Here is a 16776-nt window from a genome sequence, read left to right on the forward strand (position 1 = left end):
ACTTTACGCGTTTCCAACCCTGCTCCGCATTTTACCACTTTATATTGTGATTTTCTTATTGGTGACTGCTGATCAAGTTTGTGTTATAGTTTTTTTCTTCTCTTTGAGTATATATATTACTTTCAGAGTTAGTCATTATGATTCTTCACGAACAAATTCAAATGTTGTTTGATAACAAACTTTATACAAATATTGTTGCTCTGGTAACTATATAGTTTCTTGCGCTTTCCGTGAATGTTATCGATAGCTAAATGTCACCATTGTATTGCAATGCTATAAATATTAACAAATGTTTTAGTCATCATTTATATTTTTGTTTGGGCAGTAGTATCTACTCCTACAACTCATATTATTCCATTTTGAATAAGTGCAACTGGTGACTTTTACCTTGAGTATGACGATAGGAATGAGTTCAGTGTAGATTTCATTCTATTACCATAGACTATGAAGTAGTGTAGTCTATGCTAATTACCAATCTAATGAATATCTGGAATTTGTCTACAGGCTCCAATGGTTCTTTCAGCTACTGATAACAATCCTGAGCTTTTACCTCCTGCAAGCATTGCTCAAACAATGGTGTACCTTGCAGATTCATTCCTTGAACAAAAGGAATATGGAAAAGCAGAAGTTTATTACAGAAAAGCCCTAGATCTGAGAAAAACCCTTTCTAAACAAAGGGGGATGGGAAACAGTGCTGCCAAAGAGCTTTCAGCCGAAACAGGTTTGATGTTCTGTTTTGAAGTATAAACAGGTTTTTCCTAAATAAGTTTGAAATAACAATTCTAGAGATTCGCTATCAAATGCACATATGTCACCTTGCTTTAAAACAGTCAGTGCAAGCACTTCTTGTCCTTCAAGGGATCCCAGCCAAACTACGATCAGTTAGGGTTAATATGGCTTTAGGCAAGTTGTATGTTATGAATGGGCTTGAACGCCCAGCCATTTCTGCTTTTAAAGAGGTTATTCGTGAATGTCCTTTGGCCCTAGAAGCTATATTGGCTTTGATTAAACTTGGAGTTAGTTATGTTGAACTTGTTCGTTTAATTTTTAATGGAAACCCATCAAATAACTTAGATTGGTGAGTAGGCTCATATGTATTAAATGTAAATCTATATTGAATAATTTTTATTTGTGTTTTTTTCCCTTAAATTTTGAAGGGTTGTTCAGTGGATCAAAGGACAGTGCCATCTTCATTCTTGTGAATATCTGAGTGCTTCTACCATTTTTTGCCATTTGCAAGATGCATCATTGCTCAAAGATGATGTAACAAATTTGGTATCACAAGGAACAACCCTTTTCTTGGCTGGGGATGGAGCAGGCGCCCTTCTACCGCTTCAACGAGTATGTTAAATGATTTGAGAAAAAAAAAATGTCTGGTGCTCATCTCATATTTGCGTTTGTTAAGGCGCATTCCCTCGATCCTTTGTCGTTAAAAGGAATGGATATTTTAGCAGTCATTTTAGCGAATGAAAAGAAAAATGTTGAACTTGAAGCACTAGCTCTCAAGCTAATCTCTGTTTCTGATTCTAGCTTCGAGTCGTGGGTAAAATTATTTGTTTTTTATTTCTAATTACCCTTGTTCCTGTATTCATTTTAATTAAAAAAATTAGGTGGCCATGGGATACCATTATCTTTTGTCACGCAAACTAACTCGCGCTCTATATCTTGCACACAAAGTAAGATAGTAATGCCAATGTGGTCTCACAAATAGTTTTAAAAACCGCGCAAACTTATTTCTCATAGGCTTGCACATGTTGCATTCCAACCCCTGGGATCGAGCCCCTAATCCTCAAAGGTACGATTTTACAAGAGCTTAAAAAATGGCCTGAAGCTATCACACATTTTAGGTAAGTCCTGTGATGTTTAAAAAAAATTATTGGAATATATATTTTTTTAAATTATAGTAATATTAACAATAAGTTCATCATGATAATAGGGAAGGATTACAGACAGCTCCGCACCGATTCGAAATCTATCGTGGTATAGTTCACTGTTATCTAGCGCTTCAGCGAAGTCGAGAAGCCATGAATATAGCTGCTAGCTCTCTTCATCATATTGGTCACACACCTCGCACCTTCACGGTTAGCATTCTTTACAGTGCTTCGTGTTAATCATTCGTTTAAAGCAGATTTTTATAAAAATGAGCCATTAATTAAATTGCTGACTGCTCTTTGCAGCTCTACGCATCCGTCCTGTTGAAGGATCCTGTTACAACCGCAAAGGGCAAGGTGTTCCTTGAAAGAGCTTTGAACATGGGTAAAATTAACATTTATAGTTAGTTTCCGGTGTAAAAAAAAATTTATAACGTTTTCCGTTGTAGATCCTCGATACACTCCTGCTGTATTCCTTTTAATCGACTCGTATGAGCAGGTGAGTAGTTGTACAATTCTACAGAACCACTCACTAAACTACCATTGATGACAATTATTTTCAGGCTGGCCAGAGATCAAAAGCCATTGAACTGCTTACCAAGCAAATTAATCAGCAACCTACAAACAGGTTACATCATATTTTGGGAGACCTATTCATAAAAAATGGAGATATGGATAAAGCATTGGAACAGTACAATTCTGCACTAATGTACGATAATTTTTCTCTCTTGATTTTACTTTAACTTCCATAGTCACATACTATGCATGTATTTAATTTTTTTCTTTGTAATTTTAGGCTTGAACCGAATAATGTAAAAACCATTGAGGCTATCAATAGGCTTGAAAACGCATTGGTAGCTAAACTAGAAAATCATCTGGATTTGGAAGCTGATGATCTTCCTGATTCTGATGAAGAGGTAAATTCTATTTAAAGTGAAAAACAAAATATGTGCATATGTTAAAAGCTATCGTTTTCAAGCCAACCATTGAAGAAGTCGACATCGATCCGATGGGTGGAATGTGGGCCGACATGAACTTGGATCAATTTCGGTAGTTTCATGATTTATTTGTACAATCACTCAAAAATACATTTTCTACAAAAAGTATAATCCTATTAGCGCTTCCCGCATTCTATTGATTTTATCATCGAAATGAAAAATGAATTAGCCTACCTTTTCCATATTTGGTTCTCTCAGCGGTATCTTCTGAGGATTACTTCATGTATACTGTAATTATTTTCATTTTGTTATTCAATCCCCAAGAATATCTTGGTGACCAGCTTGTACAACCAATTGATTAACTAATTTAATTAAAATATAGCGTAGTCCTTTCTACACATTTTAAAAATATGGATTAAATGTTATTCACGAATGATCTATTTAATAAGGGAAAAATTTCATTTAACAAGACTTGCAATCTCTGAACATTTCACTTTTAATTTTCATATATATAAATCCACTGTCTAGGAAATTTTCGAGAAATACTTCAATTAAAGTATAAACCCCGGGAATCTTTAAGATAAAAAATTTACAACACAGAAGAACCAAAAACCACAAGTTTAAGCTACCAATAACCAAAAGATAAAAAGAATTGCAACCCACAAAAATAATTGTGACAAAAAGCGTTCGTCTTCCAAATTTGCAGGATTTGTTCCATGGGCTCCGTGACCTATGCAAGATTTTTACTATTATTAACTAGGTTGACTGATTTCTAATATATCTTCACCTCTAATAACAGGATCACCAAAGTTGAAAGTGGAAGCAAATAATCCAAATGGAAAGGCTCCAATTCCAAAAGACATTTGAAATCCCCCATCAAATCCAAAATTCGAGAAAGCCTGAAAATGTAAATTTGAAACAGAAAATTATAGAATCAATATAAAGCATAAACCTTTTTTTTTTTTGCATGAACAACTTTCATTCTGGTGTTTGGTAGTGGTTAATAAAAAATATTATTCTTGTTTTACACTTGCGTAAGGGTCCACAATAAACCAACTTATCATTTACACAATGAAATGTAGTGAAATTATATAAATATTTACTCCTGTATTTTCTGGTTCTGTTCTTTGACCTTGAGGTCTAGGAGGCAATTTCTCTCTTGGATCTTCTTTTGAGCCCCCACGTCCATATAATGGTATAACTTTATCTCTGCTTATGGCAGCTTTGCAGACAGGGCATGACTGCCTGTTTGGTCTTGTTTCCAGCCACTGATGCAAACACGGCCAACTTCATGTAATAAAAAGAGGGATATTAAATAACACATACTCTGAAACATGGAAACATTCCTTAGACTTGTACCAAAAAAGATGTCCACACATACTAATGACTGCATCTTTTGCCGTATCCAAACATATGTTGCATTCAAAGGCTCTTTCTTCTTCACCTCTACTTTCATTTCTTTTATTTTCTGTGTTTTCACCTCCTGCGCTATTTTTCGCAGTAGTGTCGGGTTCTTCATCTACAGCCATTCTAATTAAAACCTAAAAATACAAGCATTTGATTACATTCACTAGCAATATTATTTAACTTTTTTAACGTGTCTAATAACACTCACGAAAAACGTTGGATGGAAAATTAGAATACTAGTTTACAATTGGATAATTCAAAGTTAAAGCATCTAGTCTGTGAACTTCAACATTGGTTTAATTTCATTCCCAGCTGCTGCACTTTCAGTAGGCCACTGACTGACTATTCACTATTCAATACAAAACTCAACTACGTCATAAAGGTTGCCAATTTCACTTTTTTTTTAGATTCGGCAATATTATTATTATCACATCTTTTTACACGGTAATATTTTCAACCATGTTTTCAACTAAAGTTTTATTTCGATGAAGGTATACTGCAAAGTAAGTAAATGTTTACAAAAAAAAAGTTGACTATTAATTATTGAGTTTTTATTTTAAAAACAGGATTGATCATTGGCTAACATTCAAATGGCTGGCGCAGTCAAATAATCTCGTGGAGTTTGATTCTCCCACGATGACATCAAAATATAACGTTGACACAACACGATTTAAATATTTGTAGGCCATTTCCTGTTTCAATTATACACACTGAAAACATTTGACATGCGCAAGCGCATTGCTACCCGTAGGTGACGTAAAACGTTGAGCTCTGTGAATACGTTCATGCTGCGGTTTTGTGCTCCCCACAGGCTGTCGGTCCAACCAGTTTTTAGTTTGACGGACATCGACAACAAGTGCCCGAAGACGATAGTGTATTCATGTAGTACCCGAAATTCTACTACTCCATTTTACCATAAACTTTTGACTTCCAACACACTGAATCCTTCGTAGATTGGCAATTGGCCGCCCCGCTATAAGTTGTCGTGTTGATCTGAAGACGTAATAATTGTTACGTTATATTATATGCACATTTGGAAGCCGATTGCTGTTTTTTTCTAGTTATCCACCTGTTATGAAGATGGCTCACTCATCAAATGGTAAGTTATGGAAGCTAGTCGGTCAGCCATAACCTGATCACTATAGTAACACATCCTTTTTTAAATTTTAGAAGCAATCATACATTTATTCCATGAGAATGACTAACAGAATTTTTTATTTCAGACAAGGAGTTCAAAGAACGTCTTATCAAAACTGTAAAAAAAGAGGTAAGGACTCCATTTTGTCTTTTTATTAATGCGAAAAACTAAAAATCTATACACCGGATTTTCGTTTTAAAACGTATACAAATACAGCCTTACGACCTTACGTATCGATCGCTAACTGAAACTAGGTGTTACGCCCCATAAATTGAAAGCCATATTTTTAACGACGTAACATCATTTTCTTCTTCATTGGATTAATTTCGTAGTAAGATAGGATACATCATAAATAAACAGCTCGTCGTTGATTTATTGAGTAATAGGAATAGGATAAGGTTCTGATATTTTGCTAAGACATCGTAAATACGGTATTTTATCACAGCGGCAACACTGTCAAACGAGTAGATGCAATCGATCCAACCCACATTTGTCTTTATACTTTATAGGGAATGATTTGCAGCATTTTCTCTCCTGGGCTGCGAGCCTGTGATTATCTTTTGTTAGTCGACAATTTACTATTCGAAAAAATTTAAGCCAAAGTTGTAAGTTTTTTTCTTTTTTTTTTTTCAAAAGACCGTGGCTAAGAAGGTTAGCGGTTTTTTCTTAAATACATATTGAAATTAATCAACAAAAGTACCGGCCGTCGACATCACGCTTGCGCACGGCGTTTTGAAATGGTCAATTGGTCATGGGGTCCGCACTCCGGTACTTTTTTCGTAGAAACTAGGGGAAAATAGCAACAGGCAAAACAAAATAGAAAGGAAAAAACAATGTGACGAATAAGGCAAGTTAAACCAAATGAAAAGGTAATTGGGTTAATTTAAGAAAGTCCTTTACAAAAGCATCCCCGCCCCCTTTCCAGTTACCGACTGAATATTACTAGTCAATATACAAGATATTAACTGTGTTCTTTACATAGGTAAAACAAATCATGGAAGAGGCAGTGACACGCAAGTTTGTACACCAAGACAGCAGCTCCGTCACATCCCTTTGTGGTAAGCTCATAAAACTTGATCAAAGTAATGCATGCGTAAGGAATGTTGCTACAAATTTAATCGCTGATTCCATTTTATTTGCGATTATCGCGCTTATCGCATCGCCGATTTATTCGACCGTCTGTTCCTTTTATTAATTGTTATTTTACTAAAATTTTCGATTAATCTGGATGAATTCAGTGTTGTATGACACTGGTATGATTTTTAGATCTAATCTTTTACGTTCAAAATTTATTTGGCAGCCGCTGTAGAGGGGTGTTTGTCTCATGGACTTCGGCGGCGAGCGCTGGGGCTCTTTCGTTCATCGTCAACCACGGCTTTGATGCATAAAGTTGCCAAAATATACCCACCAGCTGCAGTAATTTCAAAGCTAATTACAGAAGCCGATTCTTCCGAAGGAGTAAAGTACGTGCAAATTTTGTTGTCACCTTTGAAGTCTAATTGTTCATAGATCATAGGCTACTCGGATTTTTTATAAATGAAATTGAAGTCGTATCTTATGTACATTATTGTTTGTTCTTGTTTTTTTTTTTTTTTTTTTTTTTTTTATAATCAGAAGATCGTCTTCAAGCGGAGATAGCATCACCAGAATGCTTTCGTGCGGAGGAACGGGAGGAAGCGGTATCAAGCCCATTTTGCAGAAAAGAAATTCGGGTTCGTGGTTATCTAAAGGAACCAGCGCACAAAAATATCTTTGGATCCGATTAGCACTTTTTGAACGCATTTTGGCAGGGATTATTGAGCATATCGTTGAGAATCATTTGTAAGTGGGTTTTTATTTGATTCCGTTTATTGATTATTAATTATAGTAAATTGAACCATAGGAAATATTATGAAAACGACGCCCTTGTCGCAGATCCTGAATACGGGTCCCTTTTAGGTCATCTTCTCGGTGAGTTGAAAAATGAACATTGGTGGTCTATATGTGTTCTATATATTTTTTGTAAAGGAGAATGTGTACGTTTCCCCAATGTTGCGAAAAAATGCGATGCTTATCCTTAAATATTTAAAACAAAATACTTGGTCAAATCGTATTATTTGTGTATAGTAGAAATTCCGTATCTTATTTTCAAAATAATCTATTCTCTGTATAGCTGGTCCATGCGCTCTTGAGTTTACTAAATTAAAAACCAAGGATCATTATTGGACGGACCCACCTGCCGACGAACTTGTTCAGAGGCATCGTATTTCTAGTTACGTATCGTCAGGCGTAACCTCTCCAGCAAATCGACGTCCAGGACTTCATGTAAGTTACATCGTATTCTCTATTATTTATTGTTTATAATGGTATCCAAATATTTGTTAATTATGTCATTTGAGCAGTTAATTTAGTCTTTAGTTCTAGCCCCTACTGGTAGGGGCTTAAGTAGCGCTGCAAGCGCTTTATTTACATCCCATTCTGCAACGTTTCATCGAATGAATCATGTTATGCATTGCGAACCTTTTCTCATTTAAAAATGCTAAAATTGATCCGGGTTATAAGATATTCATTACTTCTGCATTCAAACTTTTTTTGCGTGATTGCAGTACCGAAAACTTTTACCTGGAGGCAGCAGCAGTGATGGCGAAGCAATTAGTTCTATGGGGAGCAGAAATTGTTACGTTAACTCTACCGCCAAGAATTATGTGGAATCTCTTCATCAAAACAACAAAGTTGTTCTACTCTATGGGAAAAACAACGTCCTCGTGTTGTCGGTAAACAATTATATTATACACATCCTTAGTTTACAGCACCAGAACTTCTTTTGTTTGGCTACAAAAACCCTGAAAACCAGTTGAAAGATTGTTGAAAGCTTTGATGTGAGGCCATCACAGCAGGCGTCTTGTACCAGTTGTACAAGAAAACCCCATTTTCTTGTGTAATGACAAAACGAGTTGTTTAAAATTGTATTGTCCAATTAATGTAATTTTTGGCGTGTGTCTTGCTTTAGTAGTAATTATCATAATTATAAACAGCGTGAGCTGACAGAACCGATCCCGGGATACCTTTCGCTACACCACGCTATGGATTCGTTGACTCTAAAATGGACTCCAAATCAATTGATGAATGGCGGAATAGATTTCGATGGTGTTGACAAAAGGTAAATTGATATTCTATAATTTAATTGTAAGAATGATTTCCCGAAAATAATATTCGTTAAGTTTTTTTTACATTATAAGTTCACATATTGTTGTACGGCTGACGGTTATTTTAGTAGTGAACCCGGTGAACCCATAGATATATCCTGCTCGCTGGATTAACTAACTAAGAAATAGAAATTGTCTGGGTTATCCATCGGTAAATTTTTGTTTTCTGACGGTCAAGTAATGTTATGTTTCATTATATTTTTCCTCAGTACGTATTGGAACTATGCTCTGCATGTAAATTTGTATGACATCGTCTACGTCCATTGTCACCAGAAAGGTAATAACTTAGATTGTTGTTTTTTTCTACATGTCCAAATGTTTCGTAAGATTTTGAGAATAACGTTGTAAATTAATTTTCAAGGATTTGATGTTGGTGGCAGTATGGTACTCGTTGGCCAGGATGGAGTTCAATATCCCGCAATTCATTTTCCAGCCGGAGGCCATTTATTGGCCTTTTTAACATGTTTAGAAACTGGCTTAAATCCCCGTGGACGTTTAGATCCTCCCCTGTGGACCCAAACAGATAAAGGTATTTCTTTTCTTTTTGAGACAGATGTGCGGAAAATGATCGAATGACCTAAATTGCTTACAAGAAAAAAAAAACACAGAAATTTAATAATCGGCTTTTTACATAAAACGCGTAGATGTTCATTGTATTTATATTATTTTTAAATAATTAAGTATTATGTTTCAAGGTAAAACATTTCCCAAAATAAAAAGAAAAGGACCTTCATCCGGAGACAATCTTCTCGCAATGTTAAGCTACAACGCTGTTGAGAGCAACGGAAACGATGAAGATATTACAGATGAATCGTCGATATCATCAGACTATGTATTTCGTATTGTAACCACGAGTGATGATTTCGTCCACGATCATAATCCAGGTAATCATTTTTTTTTCTATTATTATATTGGCCATTTGGCTGTGTTTAAAACTTCGATAGGACACTGGAAATTGCAACATAAAGCTTGTTGAACAGTTGACAGTTTTTAAATTAAAGAACAGAATAAATGAGCAAAACATAGATTTATTGTTGTTAGATGTCGAATATGTAATCAAAGCGCATAATAATACTGCTTATATATTCCACTTAGAATTACTCCAAGAATCGTCCGATGAAAATGCCTATTTATCGCAGGGAACCAACGCTTGCCAAAATCAAGGTAAAAGTTTTATTAAAATTTTATGCAATTTAAAAATCCTATTGTGTCGATCCTGGTCTACAATAGAGCTCTTGTAAATATTAAGTCCTCAAAAAGAAATGTCTTTCAATATTTTATTAGAACTTTGCACTTGAGTTTTACTTCTTGCACTGAGTTTGAATTCTGGAATAATAATTTTTAGCTTATCAGTTCATATTAACGATTCAGAACGGTTTTAAAGTGCGGGAGTGACACAGTAATTTTTAACAAAAGCTGAATGCGTAACAAACTATCTTCCGCATTCATTTTTATAAGGTGTATTTTTAGAGAAATATTTACTTTACCTACTATTAAGTTCTCCGTCCATTACCGTTAAGTACTTCATCTGTTTACAACTACAGATTGATTTCCCAGATAAAATGTAAACAAACAACTTTGCATTTCCTAATTTTTGGGAATGAAATCCCAAGTGAATTAAAAAACCGAAATAATTTTATTCACACATTTTTTTTTGTTTTCATAATTTATTAAGGATCAATGAGTCCACGATGGTGGTCAACTAACCATAGCCGTCCCTTTAACTCAACAGAATCTACAAGCAGCTCGTCTTCTTCTTCTAAAAGCTTTGCCGCAAGTCTTAGCCTCGCTGAGAACACCTGTAACAGTGTCATCAATTCTGTATTTTTCGAAACAGTTGATGACTCTGTTTCTTCTCAATCATCAACCTTGATTGGAGTCCACAACATCGTTAAAAGGGGGTGTGTTTTAAATAGTACTTTTGTATCAAGTTAGCTGTTTCTAGTCTTTACAGACAAGTTTTACTATTTAACATTTTATCGGAGCTGACTTGAATTCAAAGTTGTCTAAAATATTTCTTTAAGTGCAATACCATATAACTGAAAATTAAATTTACTCATTAAATCTAAAAAATTTATTTTCAAACGTTAGGAAATTTCTCGAATTCATTACGATTTTATTTTTAAATTAGGGTCCTACTCTTAGGATTTCTCTTGATTGCTTGTTTATTTTACAGTAAATATTTTTGAATATAGGAAGTCTTTGCAAGTGCTGTGTGAAACAATGAAGCGACAGATAATTTCACGAGCATTTTATGGCTGGTTGGGACACTGCAGACACTTACGTACTGTTAGAACCCATCTCTCTGGATTAGTAAATGATGCCATCATTTCAAGGAACAATTCCTGTGGTGAGACTTTTATTATTTCTTTTGTAATTTTCATTTTTGTTTAAATATTTATTGTCGATTTATCATTACTGATTGTCATCATGCTGTAAATTTTCTGTTGATTGCCGATTAATTGCCGATTAACTGAATTTTAGATGAAAACAGTGGGGTTAACGAAAAAAGTTGGTCACGGCTGGTGGTGGATGGTGTGCTGTCAAACTCCTTTGAACTTTTCCGTTTGACATATTATGGAGGAGTTGAACATAACTTGCGTAAAGAGGTTGACTTTTAAAAATTCAAAAATCTACTTTTTATGCAAATGATTATATAAAGATTTTGGTGTTTTCAAGGTGTGGCCATATTTACTTGGACATTATCCCTTCGGAAGCACAATAGAGGAACGGCACACCCAAGACAGAGCAATGCAAACAGCGTACGAATCAACAATGTCAGAGTGGCTTGCTGTTGAAGCTATAATTCGCCAGAGAGATAAAGAAATTACTGCTGCGAGCATTGCCAAAATTTCCTTTGGGTCACAAAGTGGCGATCAACTTTTTGAAGACCCCGTCGAAGACCAGAGTAGGATACTGAGCAATGAAGTAATAATATTCAGATGTACATATTCGATCAAAACATTCAGTTTCGTGAATTGTTCTTGTATTTCTAAGGTTTTCGATTCTGAAGACTTGGAGGCGGATCATATCGAAAACGACAAGAATGAGGATAAATTGGAAGACGAGAATGATGTTATCGCTAAACATCCATACGAAACGATTGATGAAAAGGTTATTACTACACGTGCAACTGTATGAATTTATTTTGACAACTTTTTATTATTCGTTCCTTAGAGTAAAAGTCAGGATTGTGATGTCTGTCCATCAAATGTTACTATGGTCAAAGTTATAACTACTCATCCACCTTCTTGCGCAGCAGATGATATTACAGCATGTATAGATTTTGAAAGTAAAATTAGAAAGGCGGCTAATTTTTTTTAAAGAATTATTAATTTAATGCTGGTGTTGTAATAATTGCAGTGCATCGGCAAACATTATTGGAGAACAACGGCAGTAGAAGTTTACAAAATGGTTCAACTATGGTTGCTGATATTAGTTCAACTAAAGACACAAACCTCAGTCTGCCTAATCTGATCATTGATGACGGCATGGACCGCTGTAGCATAGGTTCGAGATCATCTTGTGTTTCACCCGTAAGCTCCCAAGGTGGAATTTACACGGTAATTTAATTTTCCACTACATAAAGTTATTCAATCCTTTGTTGGGTTAGTTGGACATATTTTCAAAAGGAGATTTTAATACCCTATCAAGTTAACAAAGATTTTGATAATTTTTCCCTTTATGTCTGAATAAGGCGGAATTGCTGGAAAAGTATGGTCTCAACTTACATCGAATAGACAAGGATGTTCAACGATGTGACCGAAACTACCACTATTTTACGCCTAGTAATCTAGACAAACTTCGGAACATTATGTGCACGTAAGGGAAAAACAAAATATTTGCAACGCTTTTGTTCATGTTTTTCGCCGTGATTTCTAAAACTTTTTTTATTGTGTTATTTTATAACATGTGTAAAGTATAATATTATTTTTTTAACTACTTTTCTGCGGATTAACCTATACGCGATAATTTGAAAGATACAGCTAAAACGAGTATTTTTGTTGCAGGTATGTTTGGTGTCATCTTGATATCGGTTACATGCAAGGAATGTGTGATCTAGTGGCTCCTTTACTCGTCATCATAGAAGACGAAGCTCTCACATATTCATGTTTTTGTGAGCTAATGAAAAGAATGTCAGCAAATTTTCCTCAGGGAGGAGCAATGGATTTACATTTTGCCAATATGAGGTAAAACCGTTTCCTATAAAATCTATTTTTTAAGTAAGGTTTTTAAGTTATACATTCTAAAACGAGCTTTTAAATGCTCAAAGACATGGAGATATTTTCACAAATATTGGATAGTTAACTGTTAACGCAACATCCTTTGTAAGGAGAACTAGATTGATAAACCTGCGAGGCTCAATTTGCGGAAAGCTAATATTTTTAAAACTAATTAATTAAAATTTTAAATGAATTAAAATTGTTTTTAGTGATAATTTTCATTCGAAAAGGTAAATAATTTCATTCAAGATTCAATAAATGAGTAGTATTCCAAATTTTTGTTCAGTTGAAACTATCTATTGTTGTTACAAGCGCTCATAAAAATAATTTTATCAATAGATCACTGATTCAAATTCTCGACGGCGAACTATTCGACTTGATGCATCAAAATGGAGATTACACCCATTTTTATTTCTGTTATCGGTGGTTTCTCCTAGATTTCAAAAGAGGTGAGTAATGATATATGTCTTCATCGGATTTATTTTGTAATAATTTATTAATTGATTCGTTGGAACTGTAAAAGTTCATGTAAAGTCGAGTAAAAAACACGAACGGTTGCCTAGCCTCACGGGACAATCAGTGTTTTAATGAATATGTCAAAATGCTGTTTTCGGCGATGAAATCAATACTTCTAAAACTTCCATGATATTTTTCTTTAGAGCTGATTTATGAAGACGTTTTCTTGGTATGGGAAACTATTTGGGCAGCCCGTTCCATTTCATCCCCGCATTTCGTTCTTTTTGTTGCCCTGGCATTAGTTCAGCATTACCGTGAAATCATTCTAGCCAATGCCATGGATTTTACTGACATCATAAAATTTTTTAATGGTAATCCCATCAACTTCTTATGTAGTGCAATTAAAAATGTTACTAAAGCTGTTTTTTTTTTTTTTTTTTTTTTTTAGAAATGGCTGAACGACATGACACTAAGACTATTCTCCAACTGGCCCGAGATCTTGTTCTTCAACTTCAAGTTTTGATTGGGGACAAATAGACCTAAATCATCAATGTGCATTATACCTGTTATGTCATGCTACACATTATCGTTTTTTACATTAAAATATAATTTGATGATAAATGTTCTTCTTTATCTGTTTAACTGTTTGCATTTTTGTGTAAAACATATCTTAAATCTCTCTGAGTACAATTAAATTGCTGTTTAACTTGTAATCCGAAAAGTCGGAAAATTTCTTTGTTTCTAGTAAATTTCGCCAAGATGATTAAGACAGCGGAGCTTAGGTACCCGCGGTACCCGCTCTGAAGACAGCAGGTATGTCATTTAAAAGGCCATTCAACGGCTGGATCAACGTAGAACTCCAAAGAGGCAAAGACATAAGAACTCCATTTTTTAAATATTATTAAAAATACCCGACAGTACAACTCCACTAAAACTTATGTGATTATGTCTTTGGAGATCTACTGTCGCATACAAAGAAATTTTTAAAAATTATTTAAAATATTGGGGTTCGTTCTTCATCTGTCTTTTAGAGTTCTAATGTCAGCAACCCTTCTTTACTGACCGCTAGATGCCATTGTCTTCAGTTGATTTTGTCATGATGTACAGCCTGCATCATGAAACATGGCGAAACAAATTGTTGCTATTGTATACTTATTTTTCTATGATTCCGAATACTGAATTGCACTTCGTTTGTGAAGGTTTTTTCTTGACCTAGTTTCCTTATTTTTGTTTATTCTAGAAAGTCAGTCCGTCATTCCAACAAGTTGACTTAGTGCTCAGAAATCCGATAGATCCAGTTAGATCCTTATTATGATGTCAAAAGCCTGAAACTCATATTTGAAGCCCACATACAGTGGAATTATACAAAAGTTCTTGCGCATGGACCTTAGGATCTTTTCTGAATCTTGCAAGTGTAACCTGTGTCAGAATGTTATTTGTTGAGTGTCCGACTTTTCTACAGCCATTCAGAAGGCAACCCAGCTGAAAGATAGCCAGATAGGTAGAGTTATATAAATTTGTGTAAATTTTTAAATAATATAGATAATTTTCCTTATCCCATTGCTACTTAGAGTTCCAGTTTCAGTGAATGTACATGAAGAGTGTGAAGTGTATTTAGTACATTTACCGGATCTGTTGATGAAAGTCAAATGCCTTACTGAATTCGTCACTCAAATGATAAAGGTAAACATCATTACCACCTTTTCCCATGCTACTATGAGTTAATTTTGTTTAAGCTTCCTTTTAATTCCCAACTTATTTTTACAGTACTATTTGTGACGTCCCCTGAGATCGTGAGCCGGCCGCCAGTTTCAATCTACAACGCAGTTTCTTCATGGAATCGTGAGGTCCTTGCACGGAGATCCTTGATCCAACGCTGGCTTTCGTCCATGACAGAAGAGGGACTTCTGCCAACGTTCGGATCCTTATCTTCACGACGCACGCTGCTTCTTGTGCTTCACTGGCGAATTAGATTACTTCAGTGTTCGCTTCCGTCCGCTGTGAAATACCCGCAGTCACTCGCCACGGGATTATGCCCAGGTAACCGACAATTGACTTTCGTAGATTATCTACTTGCGTTAAACTCTGTGACTGTATAAGAATTCTAAACTCAGGCCCTTCTTGCGCGCAAATAAAGTGTTACTTAGACGTTTCTTTTTTCTAACGCTAGATGGCTTTTCGATAATTTGCAGCTGTCAAAGCAGTCAGTTTCCGTTACTTTGCGCATCTCTTTAAACATTTATTGGCAGTTATTTTGTTGAAATATTTAGTGATAACTGACGATTACTATTCCAGCAACAAAGCTCACTTGTTACATATTCGTGATCCTCGTCAAATTTGTGGTAAAGTTCATGTTTTTATTTGTCCGTACGCGTACTTCCGGTTTCGAGAATTTTCCTGAACAGGAAAATTCCAAGTTCCAAAGTTCAGGAAAATTCTCGATTTTGGCCAAATTATGGATTTCGTTTAAATCACACCTATTCGACCCCAAATTTCATGGAGATCACGAATATGTGGTTTAATTTGATGACAGCTCAATGGTTGAGGCGCTGTGGTTACTTCCGGTATACTTCCGGAAAATTTTCGAAAAACTATCTAGTGAGCTTTGTTCTGTTTACAGTTCTCAATATTGCAAGCTTGATTTTAAGTTAAAAAATTGCATCTTTAAACCTTTGAGCTAAAAAACCAGATCAATGTGCCTGTATGTATTATGTAACTTTTATTGGCATGTCACTAAATAAGAATTCTTTTGTCTTTATTCAGGTAATGCAGAGGAGACGTCGAGAAGATGGATTTTCTTATCTTTAAAAATCATCACCGGTCTCCATCGGATGTTGCCCCTGCTCCTGGTGCGAACGAAACTCGGTGGAGTGAATGGATGTAAGTTCATCATTTATAAGATACTCAAATTTAGGTTGTGTGTATTGTATTCTAATCCAATTTTTTTTTTAATCTAATTTAGAATGCGCCAACAAAATACTTCTGGCAATGGAAATGGACAATCGCTGGAAGTGGAAAGGGACAAGCGCGACCGGCACCGAGACTCGTCATCAACGTGGATCATCGTATTGCTAGTATTATTTCGTTTGTGTTAGTGTTAGTTAACCCGTTGGCTGCCACGCCTTTGTTCTCCCCTAGCTCCTTAGCACGGGCCGCGCTGTTCGGTCTCGTGGTTTTCATGCCGTGGGGTCGGACAGTCGCACCAGCCCAAAATTCGCCGCAAGGCGCCTGTCAGGCAATGCACCATAGGGACTTCCCTCTTGTCGATACGGTGATGGATTATAGAGGTTGTGCATTCCATCTTCTCCTGTCACCGTGTCAGCCCGGTCTTGTCAGCAATGGCAAGTCCCACCTTGGTCATGGATCCTTCAGACGTGACGCGTAGAGTAGTAGAAGAACAACCTACGGGTTGTATGGCGTGGCAGCCAATGGGTTAACTAAGTGTATGTATGTATGTATGTGACTGTAAAATGTGGTGGAATTGTGGGTGGAGGTGGGACAATATAACACAATTCTTTTCATAATTTTTTGTTCATTGTCTCTTAATTTATCCCAAGT

At 35.6% G+C, this 16776-nt stretch overlaps 3 protein-coding genes and 2 long non-coding RNA genes across 8 annotated transcripts in view; 3 read left to right on the forward strand and 2 right to left on the reverse strand.

Moving 5' to 3' along the window:
• LOC124329250 overlaps nucleotides 1-16776 on the reverse strand; it is a 409843-nt gene that overhangs the window by 125908 nt on the left and 267159 nt on the right. The gene's annotated exons all lie outside the window — the stretch shown is intronic.
• On the forward strand, nucleotides 51-2977 carry LOC124329085 (anaphase-promoting complex subunit 7-like). The gene is made up of 13 exons (XM_046788066.1): nucleotides 51-203; nucleotides 505-721; nucleotides 787-1078; nucleotides 1158-1341; nucleotides 1406-1543; nucleotides 1611-1676; nucleotides 1744-1847; nucleotides 1937-2081; nucleotides 2178-2256; nucleotides 2321-2370; nucleotides 2435-2580; nucleotides 2668-2788; nucleotides 2851-2977. Exons 1-13 carry the CDS (start codon nucleotides 138-140, stop codon nucleotides 2923-2925), a joined length of 1683 nt encoding a protein of 560 aa, XP_046644022.1. The 5' UTR covers nucleotides 51-137; the 3' UTR covers nucleotides 2926-2977.
• On the reverse strand, nucleotides 3230-4586 carry LOC124329207 (E3 ubiquitin-protein ligase RNF185-like). Of its 2 annotated transcripts, none has more exons than XM_046788265.1 (5): nucleotides 4425-4586; nucleotides 4169-4350; nucleotides 3913-4096; nucleotides 3597-3708; nucleotides 3230-3539 (listed from the first exon to the last, which is right to left on the reverse strand). In XM_046788265.1, exons 2-5 carry the CDS (start codon nucleotides 4336-4338, stop codon nucleotides 3430-3432), a joined length of 576 nt encoding a protein of 191 aa, XP_046644221.1. In that variant the 5' UTR covers nucleotides 4339-4350; nucleotides 4425-4586; the 3' UTR covers nucleotides 3230-3429. The 2 variants fall into 2 exon arrangements, with proteins under 2 accessions (XP_046644221.1, XP_046644222.1); XM_046788266.1 differs by having other exon boundaries at nucleotides 4462-4569.
• Nucleotides 4991-13929, forward strand: LOC124328997 (small G protein signaling modulator 1-like). Of its 2 annotated transcripts, none has more exons than XM_046787880.1 (25): nucleotides 4991-5315; nucleotides 5440-5483; nucleotides 6337-6412; nucleotides 6655-6817; nucleotides 6969-7175; nucleotides 7237-7304; nucleotides 7507-7658; nucleotides 7940-8107; nucleotides 8369-8493; nucleotides 8749-8816; nucleotides 8901-9068; nucleotides 9235-9423; nucleotides 9635-9703; nucleotides 10215-10440; nucleotides 10735-10889; nucleotides 11024-11148; nucleotides 11219-11467; nucleotides 11537-11653; nucleotides 11717-11831; nucleotides 11903-12102; nucleotides 12237-12361; nucleotides 12550-12729; nucleotides 13102-13211; nucleotides 13422-13589; nucleotides 13667-13929. In XM_046787880.1, the coding sequence occupies exons 1-25, from the start codon at nucleotides 5291-5293 to the stop codon at nucleotides 13753-13755; spliced, it is 3381 nt and encodes a 1126-aa protein (XP_046643836.1). In that variant the 5' UTR covers nucleotides 4991-5290; the 3' UTR covers nucleotides 13756-13929. The 2 variants fall into 2 exon arrangements, with proteins under 2 accessions (XP_046643836.1, XP_046643837.1); XM_046787881.1 differs by having other exon boundaries at nucleotides 6972-7175.
• On the forward strand, nucleotides 14260-16347 carry LOC124329262. Of its 2 annotated transcripts, none has more exons than XR_006916695.1 (6): nucleotides 14260-14417; nucleotides 14459-14719; nucleotides 14790-14901; nucleotides 14986-15258; nucleotides 15982-16098; nucleotides 16181-16347. It is a non-coding gene; the product is annotated as an uncharacterized LOC124329262 (long non-coding RNA). The 2 variants fall into 2 exon arrangements; XR_006916696.1 differs by having other exon boundaries at nucleotides 14463-14719.

Source organism: Daphnia pulicaria, chromosome 3 (genome assembly GCF_021234035.1).
Source record: "Daphnia pulicaria isolate SC F1-1A chromosome 3, SC_F0-13Bv2, whole genome shotgun sequence".
In the NCBI taxonomy this organism is placed as follows: Eukaryota; Metazoa; Arthropoda; class Branchiopoda; order Diplostraca; family Daphniidae; genus Daphnia; species Daphnia pulicaria.